At 48.5% G+C, this 25511-nt stretch overlaps 1 protein-coding gene across 9 annotated transcripts in view; it reads left to right on the top strand.

Annotated features, from left to right (window-relative positions):
* The window catches only part of grid1b (glutamate receptor, ionotropic, delta 1b), a 381406-nt gene that overhangs the window by 254828 nt on the left and 101067 nt on the right, over positions 1 to 25511 (top strand). For 6 of the 9 annotated variants that reach the window (XM_086194877.1, XM_086194876.1, XM_086194882.1 and 3 more), the window contains one exon: positions 10864 to 11069. In XM_086194877.1, the coding sequence (XP_086051003.1) occupies positions 10864 to 11069 (206 nt within the window). Of the gene's footprint in view, positions 1 to 10581; positions 10682 to 10863; positions 11070 to 25511 lie in introns of those variants that run through there. The other 3 variants (XM_086194886.1, XM_086194884.1, XM_086194885.1) reach the window with 3 other exon arrangements.

The raw sequence follows: 25511 nt of genomic DNA, 5'->3' as shown, positions 1-25511 counted from the left end.
GCGTCACTCCCTCATTGGATTATGACCCCTGTCACATGACTTTTGTAACACTTTAATTATACATGGATTTTTATCGGCCTGTGTGAGTCGTGTGTTATTTCTGAAAGTGTGATGGATTTTTTTTCCCCCAATCGTCTTCAGCAGATCACACATCCGCTCAAGACGATTGCGGCGTCAGCATGGTGAAAGACCCGCTCCGATCCTCCCTATATTAGCGATTTCGTTCTCCGTGGTCTGTAAATTGTGGTTATGACGTTTTAAGCCCAAATCACAAACCCGTGCCACTTTCCAGGACTCGGCTACTGCAGAGCGCCAGTAGCTCAGTAGCAGTTTGCCTCTGAGTTGTGGGTGGAGACACACAGTGCCCTCCCTCGCGTGTGACACCGTGGCAGGATACCTCACACGCAGGTCTGGAGACACGTTGTGTTTGCCAGAGGGTTCAAACCCACCGCGCTCGCCGTCCCGAACCTCCATGCGGCAGCAGAGACAGGACCCGACACGATGGCAGGCTCCATGGCGAGACCACTGGAGCGGACAGGACGTCTCGGTCTCATTCTGGGGCGGTCGGCGTTTGGGAAGAAGAGGGGCAGTCGCCCAACATGTCCTTCCTGGCCGATAGAGACGAAACCATGGTGCCTTACTGTCGGCCCGAAGCGTCGGCTGCACTGGACAACCCGGAGCTGGCGGGGCCCTCTGATGGTGGGTCACCTGGTTCGGACCAGGTCTCTAGGTTCTGGTGGGCAGGCTCGGTTGAATTATTAGCACCCGACAGAAAAAATCCCAGGACAGACACAGGCTGTCCCCTTGATGATGTCTTGATCGGAGTGGGTCTTTAAAGTTGTGACGTGATCGTATTGGGTTGACAACATTTATTTCTGGCTACTTCCCGTCCCTCTTGTGTTACATGATGTTTCACTTCCTGTGTTTGTCTAAATGCTCCCGCCGTGCTGTCTTTCACCTGTTAGACGGTTGTGCTCTCAGATTGGCTTTAAGAGGCTAAATAACAAAAACATAAGCTGATGACGGCCCAACAACACGTGAAGGGTTAAAGCAGCTGCTTGTGACTGCTCGGTGACTCGTGTCCGTCCGACTCTGTGTGGGCGAATTAAAGATGTGAAAGCAGCACATCATCGCTCTCTCCAACTACTGCTTCCCGCAAGGCCTCGAGCGACACATAAAACCTAACTTAGGACTGCAGAGAGACCAACACTCGAGGTTTGCGTTTGTTTGTTTGGCGACTCAAATTTGGAGGCAGGAGAAAAAAAAAACACCAACAAAGAAAACTAATCAGCTCATGTTGCAGGACAATGACATGAATATTTAACATCCTCTTGTTTCAGCTGCCCTCATTAAGAGTCCCTGACATATGAATCCTCTCTGTCCGCATAAAAAAAGAATAAAAAATAAATGACTTTACTAAAACAACACGAGAGCCAGTCGAGGCTGCTGCATCTTTTCGGCTGCAGGTCAAAAAAGGGGAAACAAAAACATACGTTTCTGCTGTGGCAGGAAACACACCAGCGAACCGCGGCGGCACAAGTCGTCGCATTAAAATCATGACCTCGAATCCTGATGATCCTGTGTGAGGCGCAATTAATGCTCCGTAGAAACTGTGAAAGTAAACTCAGTTTTAATGTGTCAGATGCACTCGGAATGATCCAAACGGCCCCCGTCAGTGAGAGCCTGCCTGTCAATCACAAATCAGTTGATTCAGGAATTTGACGGATCTCAGTGTGAGTTCAAATCTGCACAAACGAACAGCTCTTCTTGGCGCCACTTCCTGTTTTCTCTCCTTTCCTAAGGTTCAGTGTCAGTGAATTTTGAAAGTCCCACTGAATCCTGTCTGTTGCTTACGACAGACAAAACCAGACAGGAAGTCGACTCAGATAAACTCTGTTCGACCTTTGAAATCATTCGGCGTGGTAGACGGTAGTATTTGAATTTTACTACCTGAAACCTCTGGGTGTAAATGTTACGGCTGTCAGGTTGATAAAATTCTTGATCGATATTGAAGAGTTGACGTCAGTGGGTTGTTAACCAGTCCAAATCCTTCTGGTGTCCCACAGGGGAGCGTTTAAGGGCCACAACTGTTTTTATTATATGTGGGTGACCTTGAGTCGTCTTGTTCCTTTGGTTTAGTTTTACAGCACGTGCAGAAAGCATTTGGGCTGCTGGGAGGCAACAGTGCTAACTGGAGGAGAAGGGGGTCAGAGGTCACGAGAACTGGGACGGACAGGAAGGGGAGGAGTGGTTGACATGGGACTGAAATATTGATGCTCGTGTTGTTGGCGTCTTATTCCTGAACTTTATTTATGATACACTTAATTAGAAACAGTAATCAGGGGTTGCACTCTTGATTTTGTTGTTGATAGACGTGCTCCACCGTATCCTGACAGCACGCGCTGCCGAGGTGCACGCCCCTCCAAGCCTTCCTTCTGCCAGAATGTCAGACAACCATTTTAGCTGAGAGGAAAATATTCTGACTGCGTTCAAGAGTTAATGAATTAAGACATAATGAAGATATTTAAAATGGTAAATGGACTCAATTTTATAGAGCTCTTTTCTACCTTAGCGGCACTCAAAGCGCTTTACAGTGTCGGCTCATTCACCATTCACACACACACTGATGGTGAGGCTACCATGCAAGGCGCCAACCTACTCATCAGGAGCAATTATGGGTTCAGTATCTTGCTCAAGGACACTTCAACATGGTCACCGGGGTCGAGGATCGAACCAGAGACCCTTTGGTTGCTAGACGGCCACTCCACCCCTGAGCCATGCCGGCCATTTAAGAGGTCTGGTCTGTTTTGAAAATGTGATATTTTTCTCAAGTTTCTTCCAGTCATCGTTTTTTAATCTCTGCGCCGCCACTTCTCATCCGTCTTGAAATAGAAAATTCTCAAGCTCCTCAATGTCAACTCAAACTCGCAGTTAGAAATTCCAGCTTCGTGGCAATGCTCATATGGACACAAAACTACTTGAGTTCTAGAAAACGATGCGATGAGCTTGAAAGGAATAAACTGCGGATGTGAAATGTCAGGAGCTTGTGGTTGACATATAAAGATCATGCGGTCTCCTCGGGCTCCTAGACAGCTGAAGTCTACTGTCCACATCATAAATCCATACGGCTCCTCCAGATACTTGCCGCTTGATCCACTGTGTCAGCCCTGATGTGACCGCGTGCGCACACACACACACACACACACACACACACACACACACACACACACACACGCACGCACAAGCGAAACAAACAAAGACCTCAGCTCCACACAGACTCTTCCTACAGGGTCATGGAAGGGACAAATCCCCCCCCCCCAAAAAAAAAAACTACTCAAACTTATGGTTTGTTTTTCACTTCCTGCCTCTAAAACAAATGGAAGCTAAATATTAAACGGAACAAAAACACCTTCCCCTCAAACCGGACGCTCGATAAGCCCCGAAACACGCGACCGTGTGATTGTTCTTCCACGTCTAGGCGTCTCAGTACATCAGTCACATGGTAAAAACTCATTATTACACAGCGCGTGGTTGTGGCTCCGCCCCCTCTGACACGCAGGCTACCGCAACCTTCCTCCACTACATGTGGTGTCGTCTGCGACATCCTTGCACCTGATGGCGAGGGGTTTCCCTGGGACGACGCAGTCTCTGGGAGGATATTTTCTCCACTTACCTCAACCAACCAGAGGTGGCGTTGTGCTTCCTACCTGCCGACAGCGTCTGTTGAGGCGTTGGTTCGGTTCTCCGTGTTCTGATCCAGTCCATCAACTAGAGAGTGGATTGCTGCTGATGAGATGAAATAAACGGAGGTAGAATCCTCTCTGTTTAACTGTCCCACTTTGCTGTGCAATATTTACCACAACAAATGCATTGATGCCACAATGGAGAATGTCAGCTCCGCCCCCTGCCGGTGGTCAGTGTGAGCGTTCGTGTCCAACTGTGCTGCTATTAACATATCTGCACCGTAATGAACTTGTAAAAAAAACAGAACAGGCCTTAAACATGAATAAAAGTCTTCTGAGGAGCAGCTGGAGGCCTGCAGAGGCGCCCTCCTCCTCACGAGAGGGCTGATGCGATGGCGGCGGGAAAGACGCCTGATTGGCTTCATTTACATTTCACCTCTGCGGGGCTGCAGGGGCGCGGCGGTATTCAGGAGTCCCTCATTTGCATTTCACACATTGAATGCCTCATATTCAGCTCACAGGGAGCAACCCGGAGGCTGAATTATACATCGGATGCGCTGGTATCAACCCGCCAATGCGCTGTCGACCCCAGAGGTGTGGGTGTGTGAGGCTGGCAGGATAAATAATAAAACACACAAAGTTCGTCTGCTACGTCCTGGAATTTGTTCCTGGGACGAGTTGCAAAGACCACAGTGTGACGGTAGATCACGGGGCTTCAATGAGCATGGTTACAGCTCAGGAACATCCTGTGGAACACCGTTTTAGTTTCTTATTGGGAGTTGACATCACTGTGGATAGACGGGAAGGGATGGCGGGACTGTGTCCGACTGTGCTAGCAGACATTTAGCTTCTAGCCTGTATGGTTCTTGAAAAGTACATCAACTTTGGTTGTGTGAGTGTGACGCAGAGGCGGGACGAGGAATTATGAGGCGGTGGGTTTGATCAGCGTTGGACCCCAACACGCTGCACTTGTGCGTCTATTTTAGCCTCGGCGCTTTGGCTGAGAGCCGTGATTGGACGAGTCGGAGCTGACGGATGATGGTTCAACCGGTGTAATCAAGTCACGTGACGCCTCCATCGGTGGCGTCGGTCTTCATCGTCTCCTTCCCTGATGTCTCTGTCAGGTCGGCTCACAGTAACAGTGACTGTGTGCTGCACCTCAGTTACCGTACTGTAAAGGTTAGAGCTGTGTGTGTGTGTGTGTGTGTGTGTGTGTGATGGATACTCTATAGCAGAGGAAACTCTTAAAGTGAGGAGTGTGTGTAGCAAAGCTAAATGTCACACCTGTCATCACGGATGTGGATGAAAAGCCTCAATTATCCTCACAAACACCAGATTTTTCTCATTGTGTGTCTTCCCTGTTGCCTCCATCCCTCCATCCCTCACTCTCTCTCTCTGTCCATCGTCCTTCAGTTTCTGATTGCACTTTTCTTCCTCTTTTCTCTCCACAACCTGTGCAGGTAATTACAATGTCCTTTTTTCTTGTGATAAATTAACTGTACTGTCAGGGAAAAGCATCCAACCGCACACACCCCCCCCCCCCTTCTCTTTTTCTGCATGTGATTCCGGTGTCACGGTTCAGGGAATCAGGGATTCATTAGCCTTCTCTGAGGTTCTGTATGCTCAAGCAGACGCGTAACAGCAAATGCAAGAGTACAGAACATACATCAAGGCATTTCCCCACTCAGGCGTGCTGCTTTCAATTAGAGGGTATGGAGGGACAGCCGCCACCTCAGAGGAAGAGAAGAAGAACGCGTTCAGATTTGGAGTGAAGCGGATGAAGAAGCTTTTAAGTGGAATTCTCTGTTACTGTAGTGTTTCTCTTAAGTGGCGCGACCACGACAGGGTCAAGCGACCCTTCTGCCTCTGAAAAGACATGAAAGACTTAAAGGAAGCCAAACGCTCTATTGATTGAGAAGAGGAGGAAGAAGAAGAAGAGAGCGTTTCTGCAGTCTAACACAACGCTCATCAGTGTCAGTCGCTCAACAAACCTTCCACATTCCTCCAGAAGCTGCAGCAAAGAACGCAATTCCAGAACAGAAAGGTATTCTTCTTCTTCTCCTTCTTCTTCTCTTTCTTCTTCTTTGTGTGGCTCCATTCCCCCCTCAAATCTTAGTGCACTGACAATTCCTGAAGCTTTAGGAGTACTCATGGCCCGAGTATCCCGCCCAACTTCGTGTCTCTCACCTCCAGTCCGTTGTGACTCATGAACAAAGCGTTTTTCCCGATCGGGAACAGTGGAAGCTGCAGGTGCACCCCGGCTCCTGCTTTTAGTCATCGTGGCAACATGTAGGGGAGAGTTTGATGCAGGGCGACTGTTGGTAAGTGCAGCAGAAGGAAACCGTCAGAGTGTCTGGACATGTTGGTCCGGAGCAGCTGGATCTTGGAGGAGCTTGTGGAGCCGCTGTGGTTAGGGTGACCCGACGGGAACGTCAGCAGCTCATTCATTATAGGACGGAATAATGAATGTCATTCGCAAGAAAGTTTGAAGAACTACGGAGGATGTACAGGAACATCGATGTGTACAAGTACAATCTGGCACACCGGCGGTTTACATTTCACCAGCAAACGTCCCCCGTGACACATTCAGGGCCCTTTAGTTGTGTAGGCCAGGACAGTGTTGAGCTGCCTGCACTGACATGATGCTGCAGATTTCTCTCCTTCGATTCCCGGTGGTGGTTGAGAGGGTGAGTGGGAGGTTGAGCACACATTTTTTAGCCAATTCCTTTGGAAATATCCAACTTTCACTTTTATCACTGACCATCTCATTTGGCGTTTATTTTAAAGTCCCTTTTATTTGTGTATAAAAGCCTTTACTGGTTGACTGAGGTCATCTAAAGAGTCCAGAAGTCCTCCAAAATAAAACTGGCACAACTGCTTCCTGCACTACGCGTTCAAACTCCAGAAGCACCTCCTAAACCGTGTAAAACAGATTCATTCACCTCCTTTTCAGCGTATTTTATTGTGTCTTTATGCAAGCGTTGGTTACTATTCTGTCTGCGTGTGTGAATGTATTTGTATTTATTGTGTGCTGGAAAGTCAAAGCAGCTGCATCCTGCATGTGCAAGAGAGAGTGCATCACAAATTCATTAACACATGACATTTTAGATTGATTCACATTCAGCTGCTGCTGCTGCATCGATTCAGACGGTCTGTATCAGGAAAAGCCGGAGGCCACTTGAGGATAAAGTCGTTTGGCACTGAGTGCACAGATACTTGCTGAGATTATATGCATAAGTTACATTTTTGGCATCAACAAACTGCTGTTGCTGCTGCTGCAAAAAAAATAAAAGTGTTGAGTGGCGTCAATAATCTCCCCACAAACATCCAGGCACGTCGCAGTGGGAGCGCCACCGCCCTCCTGCATCTTTGTTCCCCAGACACTTGACTTCAAATGTCCTCTAACTGACACAAACTGTTTTTTGTTTTTGTTTTATTTAAAGCTGTAAAGTTTGTTGTTTGTCCCCTCCTTGTGGAATTGAGAGGAATCACAACAGGGATGGAACTATGGAAACCGGGCAGAGAGCTTTCCCTCAGCTCACAGCATTCGTGGCGTTTTGCCGTGTGCTCCTCCTGACAGAGACGCCGCCACCATTTTATTACCAGTAACGTCGTAATACGCTGTCAATTTGTCGGATCGCAAAAAAAAAAAAAAATTGATTTACAAATGTGACAACAACAGAGACGGTGTGATGACACCGCGAGGCATGAGGGAGAACTCTGGTACACTAAAATGGAAGATAATATCATGCACACACGATGAATACATGAATTAATGAAATTAGATTGTAAAAATGAGAATGTAAGCAAACACATCAGGGTGTCTGAGACGACTGCAGCCCTGCCTCACAGCGCAAATATCAACTTTCCACTGGATATTTACTCAGGGAGAAGCACCTCGCGTATTCCCATATGTCCTGTGAATCTAAATTAAATCGGAGGAGATTCTCCGCGGCCAGCGGTCCACCGGCCTTTTTCCCGCCGACTGCAGAGCCGAGATTGTCGCGGCTCTGATGAAAGTAGATAAGTGCCCGGCTTTTCTGCTGAGAGAGGAGGACGTTCCCAACAGTGCCTTGCTCAAAGGGGCTCTGGAGAAAATGATGAGAGATGGGGCTCGGCGCAAATTGCTTTGAAAAGCATCCACTTGAGTTGCTCCTGTGCTCGATTGAGAGAAAAGAAGGATTTGAGGAGAAGAGTGATGAAAGTCACGCTGCGGGGGGGGGGGGGGGGGGCATGCAAATACAGCGCAACAGAAGATGATTGTAGATCCAATCACAGCAGCGTGATTGAAAACAGTCGAGCCTGGATGAGTTATCAAGGATCCTGGAGAACCTGGGAAGAAAATGAGATGAACAATGTTTTGTTGGAGTGCACCATCCTTCTGTTGTTCTTTTATCAACTCATTACATCAAGTTTGGTCGGTGCTCCTGATGGAGGTCCGCTCTTAAAGCCATACTTTACTCGAAAGAGAGTATTTTTTTTTCTTTCAAGCACTCAAATTGTTGTCTTGAGCTCACAAGTAAGCGTCTTCCAGCACGATGTCACGTCTGTTTTCACTCCAACGTGAAGAGCCAGCCACGTGCATTTAGCCTGAAGCTAACGACGCTGCAGAGCCGCCGCGGCAAAACTCTTCAGCTGGATGAAAAGACTTGGATTATGCCGACGCCGTCCGTCACTGTTAGCTTCGAGCTAAAGGCATGTGTCTGGCTCTTTCTGCATTCTCAAGCCATGAATCATCAACGCAGGAGGGAAAGTTGCGGTTTTGAGCTGAAGATGTTTATTCACGAGTGCTTGAAAGGCATAAAAACCCTTATTTTTGGACACTTGACCCGGGTGTCGATCTTACAGCTGTGACGGTGAAGAACCAGGAGCTCTACTTAGAACGATCCTGTCAACATTCTGCTGATTTTCTAGTGTTTGTATGACATGCAGACCTTCTGGTGGGACGTAATAATGACAGTAAGGGATGTGACATTTGGTTCAAATTGCATCATTTGGCACAAAATGTTAATTATATATCCTCGTTACCCAGCTGCTGCACTGCGTTTGCTGGCTGTTCTTCCCCCCTGTAAACCATGCGAAGAGGAGTGGGAGGTCAGCAGTGACTGATGGAGTGAAGGAATAGAAGTAAGATGCAGACAATGAGACAAAACATCCGCAGTAAAAAACAAAAAAAGAACCAAATAAGGAGAAGAGATTGTAGAAGCGGAGAGTGGCAGTCGGAGTCTGTCAGGACTCGGTACAAGCCAGCTGTCAGTGCTAATAGACAGAGAAGGATGGAGGGAAAAAAGGAAAGATGTTCAGGCCAAACAAGCTGTCACCAGCTATAACTGAGCATAACGCAACGCAGCTGCCTTGTCGGAATGTCAGAAACTTCTCTGGCGGTTCGGAGAGCATCCCGATGATATTCTCAAATGGACAGATGCTGTCTGGTTGGATGCTCAGTCTGGGACGGAGGAGCAGGAGTCGAGGTGACGGTCTGAGTCAGTTCTGCTGAGGGCGAATCGGCTCACAAAATCCTCGTCACAGCTCTTATTTTCCTGTCTCTTCATTTTTGTTGTTGTTGTTGTTGTTGTTTGTGACATTGGATCTCTAAAATCAGCAAATTTCTACAGAGACGTTTGAATCTGCTCAGCTGTTAGGAGCCCTGAACGCTGCCTCAGCTCGCCAAGCGTGGAGAACGCTGCTGGAACTCTGTGTAAGCACCAAAAACACCATCAGCTTCTTAAAAACGTGCCCCGAGACGCCTTCAGATCTCGACTACAGCACCTGTGGCGGAAACTGCATTTTATTACAACTTGGCTGGTTGTGTTGCCGATGACAACAATGTCCTTGACACAGTCGACACGATCATTAAAAGTCTCACGAGGTGGCGCCCGTCTGATGCATCCTCAAGATGCACTATTTTGTCTTTAGTAATTCTTATAAATAACCATATCACTGCCGTCCAGCGGTGGACATCCATCCATCCATCCCTCCATCTTCTCCCTCTTATCCTGTTGAGGGTGGTGGGGGTGGAGCCTATCCCAGCAGCCTTCCCCCTGGACAGGTCCCCAGTCCATGGCAGGGCCAACACATAGAGACAGACAACCATTGGCTCTCCCAGCCACGCCTACGGTCAATTTAGAGTCTGGATTAACCTGGTCCCTCTTGCTGTGAGGCAACAGTGCTGACCACGGTAACATCATGCCGCCCCCGATGGAAATCCTGTCAGAAAATGTAAACAAATAAACAGAAAACATTGTTGTGTCTGGGGTTTTGCAACATTGTCTAAAATAAACTGAATTTAAGAAATGTGGAGCTCAGCCGGGGCGGCACGGTGCAGCAGTGGTCCTCCCTGTGACCCCCATCAAGAAGGTTGTGGGTGGAGCCCCGGCTGGAGCAGGGGGTCTTTCTGGGTGAGTCTCCATGTTCTCCCTGTTCCTGCTGGGTTCTCTCTGGTACTCCAGCTTCCTCCACAGTCCAAAGACATCAAGAGGGGACCAGGTTAATCCAGACTCTAAATTGACCGTAGGCGTGGCTGGGAGAGCCAATGGTTGTCTGTCTCTATGTGTTGGCCCTGCCATGGACTGGTGACCTGTCCAGGGGGAAGGCTGCTGGGATAGGCTCCACCCCCACCACCCTCAACAGGAGAAGAGGGAGAAGATGGAGGGATGGAGGGATGGGTGATGGATGGATGATGGATGGAGGGATGGATGGATGGGTGATGGATGGATGATGGATGGAGCTCAGCCGTAATAAAAGAACTCTGAGTGAATCAGTATCGCGTCCAATTTCGATTTGCTGATTTAACTGCAACAAACTGATCAGAATATTGCCAAAGTAACAACGTCACAATGCCTCTTTGCGTAGTCGTGACGTCTTTCATCATCGTGATGTACTTTTACAAGAAAATCGAGCTTCGTCCACATCAACGAACAAACAGGTTTAGACTCTCAGGGGAATTCAGAGACTTCCGGCTTGGCGAGAAGGTGCCATTTTAAGAATGTGGTATTAATGTATGATTTCTTTTAGAGTTTCATTTAGAACTTAAAGGGGGCAAGAAGGCCACCAGCAAAGCACCACCATCTGACAGCCTCAGATGGTTCACAGTCTGTCACGATCCGCGCTCTCCTTGGGTTTTCCAGGGGGTTTCGTAATGATCTCTAACTGGCGTCTCCTGTCCCCACCTTTCCTCCAGATATCCGCGGCCTGCAGGGGTTTCTGGACCAGACCTCCCGCCAGGGTGTGGATGTGGCCCTGCAGAGAGTGGACCGGAATATCAGTAAAGTCTTCACCAACCTCTTCACCACCATGAGGACCGAGGAGCTCAACCGCTACAGGGACACGCTACGTAGAGCCATCCTGCTGCTCAGCCCCCAGGGAGCGCACACCTTCATCCAGCAGGTCGGTCTGCCCTCGTTTATCGAGCAGATGAGTGTGTTTGGGAAGGAAGGAGCGATGCGTGTGTGTGTTTGTGTTTGTGTTGTGGAGGGTGTGTGACGATTCTCGTGGTTGTTCAGGAAGATGTTGCTCTAAATCCAGTTCCTCCACGGGGTCGTTATCAAGCTCATTGACGGTCGGCGTGTGTTTGATTGAAACATTGGGTGATTTTGATGGCTGTAAATAGACCCGAAGTTGAAGTCAACCGGTTCTCGAGCATTCACGACGCTGGCCTTTGTGGTTACCTTCTACCATCATCCGTGGATGTGCAGCACTGCTTGCAGCAGTCACGATGGCATGCGTGTGTGCAGCCAGGACGTGTGTATCCCCTGCTCTAGGATTGTTGTGGAGGTGGACGAAACTCTCAAACAACTGAACAGGCGATTGTCCGTCGCCGTTTGCAGCCGCGAGTGTCGCCAGACAACAGACTTTGACAAAAGACCAAGTTTTCACTGTCACAGCTGCACCCAGGACAATGAAAGTCACATCGATATAACACAAAGCTGAAGGGGATTGATTTTTTCCTCGCACAAAAATTAACACTGTACGGCACAACTTCACACAAAGAAGACCGAGCCAGGATGTGTTGACTCGCTGGCACCAAAGACGTCATCTAACTCTGTTGACTTCAGCCGGCCAGTTTGACTGTGAGTGTCTGTAAAAGAATATTGAGCATTGGCTCCGCTTGTGTGTGTGTGTGTGTGTGTATTTCTCCTGTTGACGCTGAGACATTCATTAGCACCAGGACATCATGGCGTGGGAGGGTGAGACTGAGCTGAATGAAAGTTGCACTCTTCAATAATGTCATGGAGATGTGTTAAGAGCTTTGCCAGGTGTACTTTACACACACACACACACACACACACACACACACACACACACACACACAGGGTCGCCATCCGCTATCTTTCTGAGGACATTCAATCCACAGTCACATGAACAAATACTGGATATTTCAAGTATACCAACCAAAATGTGAGAAGTACACAAGGACAGAGAGGAGGAGGTGACTTTACCTGTGTTTACTTGAGAGTAAAGAAATATCAAATAGACCAGTTGGAATGTAGCTTGTGTAATCTAAAAAAAAAAGAGTCCCAGGTGATGTTCATTTGATTTATTTGACTGGAAATTAGATTACGACTTCAGATTATATTTACTTTGTCCACACATTTGCGCAGGAACGAGTCCTAAAACGCAGAAATAGGCAAACGTTGTTGGAAGTCTTTGATCTTAAATGCAGTTTTAGGTTTTCGGTTAAATGCCTGCAATAACTTCTGTGGTTACCACTACCTAAAGATATTTTAAGCATTTTGAAGTAAAGCATAAAACATACACTTCAATTTCAAAGCTTTAGTGGGACCACGGAGGTTGCCAAGGACACAGAAGACAGACGAAGCGCATTGCAGTTGGTGGATAGCATAACGTTAGCTTTACATCGCTAACAATAACATGAATGCTTTGAAAAATATTTATAAAGAAGTGTTGTTCATTAATGAAGTTGCCCTTTCTAAGACAAAAAGCGTACAAAGTGCAATTAGCGTTTGGTTGAAGGAACCCGTGGTGATACTACCTTCTGGGTTAGCCCACAAAACATCCATTATGGCTTCTTCTTTGGCACTTTTATGCTATGCTAGTTGTTGTGTCATGTCTTTGTAACAGGACTTTGATCAGACCTGGTCCTCCTTGTGTGTTATCCTCTGGCCCTTGTGGACTCTTTTGTCTCATTATTGAAGCCTCTTGAGTCGGTACTTTAACCACCAGAAACACTGTTTAGGCAACAGCCAGTGCAGTGATGCTAACGAAACTTGCTAACTTAGCTGCACGCAGCCACACGGAGAGTGAGCGCAGTCCCAAAATAAGTGGCAGAAACACGGTTTCTGATTGCAGCGTCTCACTCCAGCTGGAGCGCCAACCTGTAGGTACGGTTATGACATCAAACGTGTCACACCGAAGGGAAAGTAACACCAGAGAGGCAAAATCTTCTGGGACAAAAATAAGGAGTTGAGGTCCTATTTTTGGCGCAGCGTATGTGCTAATTATGGTGTAAAAATAATAAACCAGTGAAGATGAAAGCTTTAACCCCCCCCCCCCCCGACTATGTTTTCATGTGTAATCATCATTACTGCCTGTTAGGTTTATTCTGGTCTCTGCTGGCTTGAGTTACACTCGGCTGTCAGTTGACGTGTGAATCATTAACAAGTGTGTGTGAATCCAAGCCGGGAAATTAACACCGAACGCACACTCTCTCAGTCGGGCGTCTTCACACCTCAAGCTGCCGTGTTGCTGCATGTGTGTGTTGGTTTGTGTGTGTGTGCGTGTGAGAGAGAGAGAGAGAGAAAGAGTTGAGTTGGATTTTATCTTTCACCTGCTCTTTCTCCTTCCCTTCATTCTTCCCTCCATCTCTCTCTCCTCCCTTCCTCTGTTTCCTCTCCCATTCCTCTCTTCCTTCTCTCCCTCTTTCTCTTGGCTCTCACTCCTTCCTCGCTGCCCCCCCCCACACACACACACACACACTCTCCGCTCTTTCCTCCTCCTCTCTCTAAATTTGATGTCAAAGAGAGAATAAATCACCGGAGGAGTGAAGTTTAGATCGGAAGGCGGGAGAAAGCCCTCGGTCGCCGGGGGAGACAGATTGACTGACAGGATCCTATCAGGCTGCTGAGCAGTGATGGGTGAAACCTACCGTTGTGTGTGTGTGTGTGTGTGCGTGTGTGTGAGTGAGTGAGTGAGTGAGTGAGTGAGTTTATGCAAATTGAAAATGGCCTCAGTAAACAAAAAAGACCACAGTCATTGTCTCCTGCGCCGTCTCGCCACCTTCACCTTCCTGATGCTGGAGTTTGTCCTCTGACGCTGCTGCTGCCCCCCCCCCCCCCCCGACGGTCTCTGCTGTGGTTGCAGGCATTAACTCCCCACCCGAGAGCAGCCGGCACTCTTTGTGGGTTTAAAAGCCTGCGTCAGAGGTGTTTGATGCCGCCTCTAGAGACTCTGGAGGCAGGAACAGTAGAGGCGTGTGCTGGGGGGGCTCACATGTCAAGATCCCCCCAGATAACGATGTGGACTGGGCTCCGTCGGATCAGAGCGTCACTGATGAAATCAGAGAAAACAAAACACGGCCCAGTTCACCCTCAACAGAAGAGAAGGAGGACTAGAATAGGAATGAGTCCGTCCTGGAGTGGTGGGGGTGGAGGGTGAACCTGATTGGCTGATGTTTGCAGGTCGTTTATGTTTCAGGTGGAGAGGCTCGTGTCCGTCCCTGTGCTGAAGAACCTGATGCTAATTATTAGATTGTTTGGTAGCGGCTCAGTCGTGAGGCGCGGGTCCAGCTTCCCCCTGCCCTCAGTGGCGTTCCTCTGTGATGCTGACATGATGCTGTGCTAGCATCTTTGCTAACCTCCTCCGGAGCCGCCACAGTCTCGCCGCCGCCGTCACACCTCCACCAGCAGCACAGCCTCGCAAAGGATGCTTTCTCGCTTGATGTTGTCGTCCATCACCTCTGTAAACATCTGGCTTGTTGTTGTGACCTCTACAGCCTCTAGAGGGCATCTGTCAGTCATGGAAGGTCACGCCTCTTCCACCTGAGTGATGTGGGGGGTCAGGAGAACGAGGGAAAAGCTGGCGTCCTCGGTGCAGGTAGATAATTGATCTCGCCCTCGCCGCCTCTCTGCTGTAATTGGAGCACTCAGTGTAAAAGTTCTGGCTGCTATCTAATTGCCCATGAGGAGGTGGAGGCGGGGAACGAGCATCTGCGCTGATTGGAGATCAGCACGGAGACACGGCCTCTGGCTGGGCACCAGGCCCGCACCGTTACAGGAGGTGACCTGAGTCATCTCGCTCTCAGTTTGACGCATGTCACGAGGGCGTTGATAACAGAAGCAGGTGATTAAATCATCAAGCAGTGGAAGGAAACTCGACTTTGACTGAAACAGAAATAGGAGGACGGAATTGATTTAATTTTTGTTGCCGACCAGAGCAACAATGTTCAGAGCTCCGCCGGCTGAAATTACCGTCATGATCGCTGTATAAATTAGCAAATGCGAGAGTTCCTGCGGCGTAATTATATTCCAGACTTGAACAGACGTAGAGTCGAGAAAGACATTCCCCTGTTTCTGCGTCCAAATTTCAGTTACAGATCTGAACCAAACTCCATTCAGAAAACAAGCAAATTTAAAACTTGCCGTTCGCCATCTGGCACACAAACCTGCCAAAGCCTGAGTTCACGGGGTTTACAAGCCAGCGGCGGGGGGTCCTGACCTCAGTGACCTCAGCACTACTCGGGTTCATTTACTGGGGTAGGATCATGAAAAAATAATCTGCTTTTGTCGCATCAAGTTTGGTCTGAACTTGGGATGCAAACTATCGAGTAATTCATTAATCGATAGTTGTTCCATCTTAGCGATCGATGATCGATTAATTGATAAGCGGCAATTTTTCCAAGAAGCTGAATTTCCCCCTGAATATCAACTGTATATGTAGCATAAAATGCTATCTGCCTTTTGATGTACAGAAAAATGCAAATCATATTCCTTCATCAAAGATTGATTCAGGGCAGGGAACAACACGTTCACTCACGAGTAGAAGAAAGTACTACATTCACGAATACAGGATATATATTATATATATATATATATATATATATATATATATATATATATATATTTATATATACACATATATGTTACATATCTGCTGGGTCATACCCTCTGCTTTCGTGGAGTCACATGTCCTTCGTGCCAACGCTGTGGTGATGGTCGGGTGAGAACCACTCGCTCCTTGTAACACGGCTGAATGCGACGTATTTGGGTGGTCATTCGGCGCAGTTGTGGAGTTTTTGTATTTAAAAATACTGCCACATATTTTGCATTTGGCCCCTCTGTCGTCATTAATCAGCTTGAAGTGGCTCCATACTGCACTCCGTCTTGACCTCTTCATCCTACGTCCTGTATGTTCCCGCTCGTGCGTCAAGTGCGCCCTCACGTGGACTGACGGGGAATTGCTGGTCCAAAACGCGATTAATTTATTTCAATTCGAGTAATTTCTTATCGACAATTAATCGATAATCGATCAGAGGTCGATGACCCAGGATCAGATACAGAAGAAGACACACACACACATCACTTACAGCCACGTGTCAATATCTGCTGCAAATGAGCTTTTTCATCACTTTTTCGTTCGTTTTTCACGGCGTGATCGTGATGTCAGCAGCCTTTTGAACCACCCTGTAAAATGTTTTCGGCTGATTGGAGAATAAAAAAGGTTTGATAAGTAAAGAGAGGAAAGTCTGGATGACAAACCAGGCGTTTCAGGCAGGTGACGACAGCAGAGGGCGGCACACCGAAGGAGAAGGAAACAATTTGACCTCCGCACATCCGCTACATCCTCCCCAACACCCAGAGTGCGCGTAAGAAGCCATTTTCCTTCTCTGTCACATCCTGTACATTTGTTTGTAACTTCCTGTGACTGGAGAGGACGTCCAGCCGTGTTTGATCAGTTTGTGAACGTCACGGTTCACTCGCTGTTCACCCCTGGCGTGTTTGAACGTCAGCGCTGGTGGCGACAGGTGAGCAAACAGACCGCGCTGAAAACGGCCGATAGAGCTGATACCTGCGGTTTGACCCCGACCTCCTGGATGAGTTTATAATCTCTGTACGGAGGTTAAAGTGTAGAGGTACGTGACGAGCATCAGGTGGATCAACACGCGGGTGGGGGAAGGTTATCTGCACCTCTGTGTGAACACATTTAATCCCGCGTTAATCTCCGCCGCTGTCAACCTCTTGTTTTTGTTGTCAAAGTAACGGCAGCTTGTCGGCACAGAGCTGCCGGGGCGGCGACCTGGACGCCCGCTGCTGTAGGGGCGTGGCGCTTTATGAAATGGATGAGAGACGGGCCGACGCCTCGTTTGTCACGGCGGAGGGTGAGTGGAGAGCTGCTGTCATTTGTTTGGCTGGTGGACAACATGGCTGACAGCGCAGCGGTCTGACAGGCCTAATCTGACATCAGCACCGGCGTGCCAAGGAAACGGCAGCCAGCGGGAGCAACGGGCTGCAGACGCTCCAGATGATCTGTCAGTGCGTGAGGTGTTAACACACACTGACGCGGGCGGCGAGGAGCCTTTGGACCAGCAGGAGCTCCAGAGGACAGGCGAGGGATGAAGGGCGTCCCTGACCGTGTGTCCTCCAGCTTGTTCGCCGTGACCGCATCCTGAAAAATAATGAATAAAATAGATTTAATTTTTAAAAAAGTCCCAAGTGTCTTCGTGGAGACCAACAAGAAAGCACATCAGAGCAAACCGGCCTCCGCGGCAGACGGCAGGAAACGACAACGTCTCCAAGTATTTCGAAAGTGGAAGTTTCTCAACTGCAGGAAAATGAATGATAGAAATTCAATGTCAGCCCCCCCCCCCCCTTCCCTTCCTGGGCCGTTTCCATAGCGATGCAGGACTTTATAGTGATGGGAGAGTTGAGCTCAGAGTCACTCATGAAAGACGTCAGAGGGTGAATGAAATCACACACACACACACACTCACTCACACTCACACTCACACTCACTCCTGACAGGAGACATCCATCCTCTCTGGGTCATGCATCCCGGCCCGGGTCCTGCCGGCTGGTGGGAGCTGCTACGGTTCCATGGAGGTGCAGGACTTCGCACTGACCTGAGGAACGAAGCCGTGAGGGTTCATCGTCACCTCACCGGTGCGCCCGTCTGCATCGTCACCACAACCTGCAGGATGTCTATCTTTGTGAGGCCCTTCAGTGACAGAATGCCTTCGCTGACCCCCTTCACCTGAGCCATAAACGTCACAACTAAACGCCTGAACCCCTGACCCTAAACTCATTCTAGTCCTGACCCTCTTCAGCCTGAAACAGTCCTCAAAAAGTTATGAGAACCGGTCAAAATGTCCTCACAGTGCCTGTGTTTTGTTAGGGGTACACACACACACACACACACACACACACACACACACACACACACGGTCTGGATACAGTAGAACCCTCTGGAAACACGTTCCACTCTCTTACTTGTCCTCTGATTGTTTTCTTCATATTTGTCGGTGGAGCGCTTCAGCCATCCATCTCTCTCTCTCTCTCTCTCTCCCCCACTCTATTTTAGCATTGCCCGCCTGTTGGCTCACACTATTATTCTCACTCTCTCGCCCACTCCCACTCCACCTCTCCCTCTCTCTCTCACACACACACACCTCTCCCTACAGTCTCTTTGCTTTGTCATAATCCATCCATCTAGCTAGTCGGTAGCGCGCCTACATGCAGCACGTTCTCCAAAGCATCCAGATAATACAAAAAAAGCGAGGAAAGGCCGGCTGATGTGGATGCGACCATCGTTCGATTCTGCAGCGAGAAGCAGACGACGCGGAAGCGGGCCGCTCATTGTTCTCGCCATGAAAGATTCGTGTTCTGCAGGGAGAACACGGATGAGCACCAAGAGGCACTTTTGGCACACTGGGAATTCCGTTTATTGAAATCCTGAACAAATATACACAAGAGCCACTTGAGGCGGATGACCGCTGGCGTCACGGAGGTCCAAGCTGACCGCCATCACCTCCACTCGTGCTCCCTCCTTTACTTTAAGTGTCAAATTGCTCACAAATCGCTTCATGCCCTCCCAGCAGTGTCCAGGCAACGCAACGGTGTTCCTGAATGCCACACGTGTTTCTGGCAGGTTATTGCCTCTGATGGAGGTGAGTGAATCATCCTGGCTGTAATGGAGAGGCCCTGAGGGATGGGGGGGGGGGGGACGCAGCTCACAAAAACCTGCAGGATTTCATGGAAAAAGAAGAAGAAATATCTTCAATCTGTGAAGGTGGCAAAATTCATGCCATTATCTGTGATGGAGGGAAATGGGTTGACATTTAGACCTCAGTAGCACTCCTGAAGTTGTGGAACTGACTGGCGTCTCTGCTCTTGGTCCAAACCGCCATCTTGGGAGGAACTCCTCCATCCCTCCTCGCCTCTGTGGGTTTTTCGCCGACCTCGGAGCAGCTGGTGAGGATCTGTGGTGTCTGCGTTCCCAAACTGCTTTGACCACAGGAGGTTTCACAGGAAAGAGAACAAGGCTCCTACTTTGTTTGCAGTGTTCGCTAACTAGCATAGCCACCGGCTAGTCCAGAACTGTCAGTCTGTCAGTCAAATGGCCTGGAAGTGGACTCTAATATTTATCTGCTTGGTTCGTCTAACACAGATCTCAGTGCAACAAATAATTCGCGGCCGGCGCCTCCGATGTCAGACGCACGCCTTCAACAGCATTCGTGAAGGAATGAAATGTTGCTGTCGCCGCCGTCTGTCTGTCGCCTCCAGAGCTCAACGTCGCCTCAGACACAAATTCAACGTATCGGTAGTTCGAACTTGCTTCAAGACATAAAGACGGCGCTGTCCTCCAGGCTGCTTTTCCTACAGCCACCAAAGGTTGTTTGCAAGCCTCAGATGCCTCACTCTGCTGCTGGTAGGGTTATTTTGGAGGATCAACCAGCGGGAAGCCGTTCTACTTAACACATCACCTTGCTATTGGAGCTAACTTCGGGTAGCCTAACGGTCGTGACATGAGCACGTTACAGCTTGGCGCAGCTCAAGGAGGTCTTATCCTCTCGTACGCTTTGACACCCAAACAGATCTGGATGTGGTTTCTTTACTGGCGAACAACAAACTTTTCGCTAAGTCAACCTCTGAAAACCAAGAATGTCCTGGGGTATAACAGGAAGTTCCACAGATGGGTTTTGCAGCATGTTGGTGATGTTGTTTTGGCCATTACTGTGAGTTTCTCCGGATGGCAGCGCCTGGTAATTATTCTGAAATGTAATAATGGGAATGCAATTTGTTATGATGGAGTTTGGGAGGGGAGACGAAGAAATAAGAGAAAAAGCAGAGAAGAGGAGATTGGTCACACAGCCAGAATGAGAGAGAGATGAGTCAGCCGGGTGAGAGTCGCCGCCGCCACCATCATCAGGCTTCCTCCAGTGAGCTCATAAAACATCCCATCAGCCCCGGCTGTTTGTCGGCTGCAGCCTTGAATCACCCGCAGCTCCAGACAGCCCAAAATATGGAGCTGACCGCACAAGATACATGTGATGATCTCAGCTGAAAACACACGGTGCGCAACTTAGATGTCACGCCTCCTCTCGTTTCTGTGATTTGTGAGGAAAACAACTCGACTTCTACCCTCGAACACTCACAAACACACACCCAGTGGTGGGACCGGACCACCTCGATCCCGCCTGTGACACACGGAGGACAAAAACTTCCTTCTGCACTCGAACGGCAAGAATGTTTTATTCCAGCAAATCTAGCAAAGGGCGCGGTTTCGTTTTGGTTTGATCTGATAAGTTGATAACTCCGTCGTTTCTACTCGTCCTCACGCAGACTGAAGGTTGGATGAAGTTTTTAGCCCCCAAAACACTGCTGGAGGTTCACAGTGTTGCGGTGGTGACCCAAACAATTGAAGTGAACCAACTTTCAAACGTTAAAAATTCCTCTCAATAAAACCACAAAGTGCCTCCGTACTTCTCTCCAGATGTGCTCTGAAGCCTCGACGTGCCAAATTGTTTGAAATATGTCACCTCCGCCATGTTTTTAGCCTCACTGTAGCCTGTCGCTCCTCAAGCTAACTCCCCAAGCTAGCTATTTATGCGAGCGCCTCAAGCTCGCTGCCAGCCGTGTTTTGGTGTCTGACGCTTGACCGAGGCTTTCATCAGCACGAGGGAGGAGCAGATAATAACTGAGAGTTTATTTTTGGGTGAACTGTCCCTTTAAGTTGATTCTTGCTGGCTCAAACGGTGAGCTAGTAACGTTAGCCGTGGTCAGAGTCACCTGAAAACAGAAGGGAAGGTGACGTCCACGTGTCGGTTCAAAGGCAGGAAGTTCTAATACAACACATTATTGCAGCTCAATCCCCCAAAAGGTTAAATGTTAACAAATTACTTTCCTTGTCTGAGGATATTTACGACGGGTCATTGCTTGAAATTGTGAAAATCAGAGGAAACTCTCAGAGTCCGAGGTGGTCAGACTCTCTTTCCTGTGTATTTTTGGACAAGCAGAGTTGCCCACCTGTGGCTGCTCCGCTGTCACGGTTCTCCGTCTGTCGCTGTCCATCAGTCACGGGAGGATGAGTGAGTGAAATAGCCTGTATGAGCTGAGAGGAGTGTTTTCTACTGCAGGATAGTTCCCCTTTAATTGCCTGGTAAATTGTTTCTGCCGCGTTCTTCGGCTTGCCCGATAATCACAAAGAATCGCCATTTCATTTTCACCTCAGTCGGATATCACGTTCATGTCAGTTTAGGTTTAAAGGTTCTGTTTTTTCATCAATAAATCAGTGGAGGTGGAATTACTTCTCCACCACATATAAAAGGTTATTTATCTGGTGTTTTTCTGCTCTTGTGGTGCTCAGCGTTGCCTCATTCACACTCGCAGCGATACCGGAGGAGGCCATGCCAGCTCCGATGTCCACAAAGGCCTCTTTGGACAGGTTATCCGAGGGAGCAGGGGTCAAACCGGCGACGCTTTGGTTGCTAGACGGCCTCTCCACCTCCTGAACCATGGTGGCAGTCCACCCCTTGGGTGTAGTTCCAGTCACTGTCATTGATAAGTTCCAGGAGAGTTCTGAAGATTTTTACTGGCTAAAAATGTGTATTTATATGAATATTTTATGTCAGACGTGCAGCGTGTTTGCCAGTTGGGTGTTGGCGTTGGATCCAGAGTGCTTTACTGGATCGGAGCCGTGTGTTAAGGGTTGTTTTTTATCTTTTATAGAAATATTCATAGATCGTTAAGGTGAAAAAAAGGAAAAAAAAACACCGCACAAAGCACCTCTAACGATTCTCCTTTGGTTTGCAGTTTTTGCTCCAGCGTAAATGCTGCAGAGGAAATTAGCGAGAAAATGACACCCGAGGTGCCAGACGCCGCTGAGCTGTTTGTGTGCTGCCAGCCGAGCAGTTCCAAGCTCTGGTTGCACTGGTTTGTGTTTCCTATCGATCGGGAGCAGAGAGGAGCTGCTCTCCCTGGGGGCCGCCGGTCCTTTCAGTATTCCAGCAGTGATGGAGGAGCTTCTAAAGCCTGCGGTTTACCTTCCCTCCAAAGCCTTGTCATTGTGCCTGTTTACATGAGCCGCTGGCAGCTACGCAGCAGCACGTATCTGACTTACAGCACATAAATAAATGGGTCTTTTAAACACTCGCCTCACATTGAACACACGTGATAAAAAGCGGTGTGAAAGCTTTGTTGGAGAACGCGCGAGCGGAGGAGGAGGAGGAGGAGGAGGAACAGTGGGACAGAGGTTTTATCGCAGCCCTCTGCCCCTGCACAGCCGGCGTTCCTCTTATCTTGGTCTATAGTCTTTTCATCGAGTGCCAGGAGAACTTTCATTGGGATCAGAGTGGTGGCTGTAGCCGCCACGGCGCCCTCTGCCGCTCTGATTCCTGCTCGATAAGATCAGGAAGCTGCGCCAGGGCGCCGCTCGGCTGGCTGCGTGCTTCGGGGGCTGATACAAGACTTGTCTGGACCTTGTGAACCCGACCTGTGGGTTTAGAGGTGGGGTTTATCTTTGTAGACACGACAGCGCTGACCTTCGCCAAAGGCCGTTCAAAACAGAAGTACTCAAATTTCCAGCAGTCCCAGAATGAATCCTGTGTAGCACGTGGCCTCACAAAGTTAATATTGTCCAACATCAATTCGTCCTCTTGAAATTCAGCCTCAAATTCACCATTTTCATGGCGTATCATGTAAAAAGTACAAAATCCTGGTGTCCACACTGCCCCCTACTGGCTGTATCCCGCTGCACATTTGCTGTCGGAACACGCTCAGGTGTTTTGTGGAAAAAGTTCCATGATTTTTGTTTTCTCTGATCATCTGGGAAATTTCTAAACAAAACGTGTTGTTTTTGCTGATTTAATCAGTTTCCCCCCAAAAAAGTTCTTCCAAAACTTGTGAAAAAGCCCAAATAATTATTAAACACACACACAAACACACACACAAACACACACACACACACACAACGTGAAAGATAGCAACTACAAAGTAATTCTAAGTCACAGAAAAAAGACTCCAGATTGTTCCTGTAGCCCAGGTGAACCCGCTTTGAATGACGCGCGTTTGAAAACACTTTCTTTTTAATGATCGACTCTCCGAAGGTCCTTGAAGGAGCCGTGTCTGGAGATCAAATCTCACTCTCAGGTTTTTTATTTTTTGTATTTCATCCAGCCCACTTTACGCTTCAGTACTCATTTAAAACAAATTTTTAACAAAAAAAACACTTGCCTAAAAATTCTGCAGGAACTGGATCCTGTAGGAAAAATAAATGTCTCCTGTGCACGAGTGTGAAGTCACGAGTGACTCGGCTGACAGCGTCAGGCTGCAGGTCGCTGGAACAAAAGAAGTCAAGTCGTTACGAGAGGGGGACACGTGTCACTACTTCAGTTTGTACTTCCATGTACTTGCTCACACATGGGTGTTGTTTACGTTTGTGTACAATGGAATCCCAAGTCGTGTTCTTCCTTGATTATTAATTCATGGCCTCGTGGGTTTGTTCTGCAAGCTGCTGTTCTATGTTCTATGTTCTATGTTCTGTGTCCAAGGCGGTGCAGGACTTCATATTCCAGCTCGGCGCGCTGCTCGGCGCGCGCAGGGTTAACGTGACCTCACCCCCGGCGGTTTATCAAACTCTGGTTGTGTACTCAGCAGAAGGCTGCGGCTTGTTTGTGCATTATTAAGTGATTTAATCCAGAATAGTTAAAAATAATTGGTGTTAAGAGTTTCTGGCTTGTTGCATGTAAACACGGCGCCACTGCAAAGGCCGCCACCGAGCGCGTTTCATCTTGAGAGACTCAACCTCTGGCTGTTTGGATGTTTCAGGGAAACTTCCACGGTGCAGCAGGAGTTGGTGGCTACACACAGCTGGAAGTAGGACACTCTAATTAGCACAGCGGTTAGCAGCCAGCACAGGGATGCTGCAGGTGAGAGGCGGCGACAGCATCCAGCGCCCACCTGCTGAGGCGACCATCTGCACCTGCAGGCTTACGAGACGCTGACTAAGGGTGATTTCAAGGCCACGGACACGTCTGAATTCAAACGTACGTGGTGACAAGATGTTCTCAGCCGCTACACCATCAGTCAGGAGCATCTGACTCGACACGTTCTCATCTTCCGAAACGTTTGCGTCCCCAAGTATCAGCTGCTTTCAGATCAGCAGCTGGCAACATGGGGGCCGCGTCCTGAAGCTGAAGCTGAAGCTGAAGCTGCAGTCGTCCTGAAGGAATTCTGGTAACGTTGCAGATGAGTTTTTCATCATTTAGATGCAAGAAGCTGGAGGCCTGCTAACGCTGCCCATTCGCTGCCATTCATTATGCTACGCTAACTAGCATGGCTCTGGGGACCCCGGACAGATGAGTGCACTTCTCAGAATTTGGCACCTTCCTTTAAAGTTGCTCTGTGGGAGGAGTTCGCTTCCTCCGAGCGCGACTCTCAACACTGTCCAGAAAAAAATATAAAAAAACGGGACAAAAATCAAACTTGATTTTTGCTGGGGAGCTTTCCAGTCTCTCTTCGTCTGGTTCTCCTGGATCTCGTCGTACTTTCTGTGACCACCAGAGGGCCCCTGCCTGTAACCACAGCACAACCCAGCTCTGCCTGTTTTCCTGCTTGTAGATGGGAGCCCCAGTGACCTGATAACGTTCCTGCTCCGGGATGATTCAGATGTTTGTCTTCCTTTTTTTGTTTTGTTTTTTCCCTGAGACTAAATTTGGGGGGTGAGTACAGCGGGAACATTTTGAGCGGCTGAGTCATTTCCTGGGGGGAGATGGTCGGCACTCCGCTTCAAGCTTCTGCTGATAAATGGACTCCAGCGTTCCCGGTGTACAGAAACCCTTCACACTGCGTCATGATTTATTTAACAAACGCGTTTAGGATACAAATACCACATGAATATTTGATGGCCTATCAAAGTGGAGATTTGTCTGTGGAACTCAGAGAAGCTCAGCGGAGCGCCGGAGACAAGCGCAGGGGACAATAAGAACGACGCTGGGGGGTGACAGAAAATATTTTCCTCCTTAATTTGTCTGGAAGTGGCATCGCCAATGTCGTCTTTGTCACTGTCGCTTCAGATACTGGAGTGATTTGTATCTTTGATGGTAAAGTGGGGCGTCCTGGATAGGTTGTCCATCACTTGAGACAGATTCCTGGGCGATTGGCGCTGACATGTTTGGAGGTTTGAGGATCCTCAGCAGAATTTAAAACCAAGCCATTAAAGTTTGAACAAAGATGAGCTGGGAACCGTGACTTCTGATGATGAATCCACTGCCGGGTGTCGTAGAGTTGAAGAAATAAAAATAAAAAAAAATCAAGAATTCTGTTTTTTTTTTTTTATCCTTTCCAACTATCAAAACACATTTAAAAAGTTTTTTTTTCT

The sequence above is a fragment of the Aulostomus chinensis genome, chromosome 23 (assembly GCF_037954235.1).
Source record: "Aulostomus chinensis isolate RoL2024-O1b breed Wild chromosome 23, RoL_Achi_v1.0, whole genome shotgun sequence".
NCBI classification, from domain to species: domain Eukaryota; kingdom Metazoa; phylum Chordata; class Actinopteri; order Syngnathiformes; family Aulostomidae; genus Aulostomus; species Aulostomus chinensis.
This window is presented reverse-complemented; position numbering and strand designations above follow the sequence as displayed.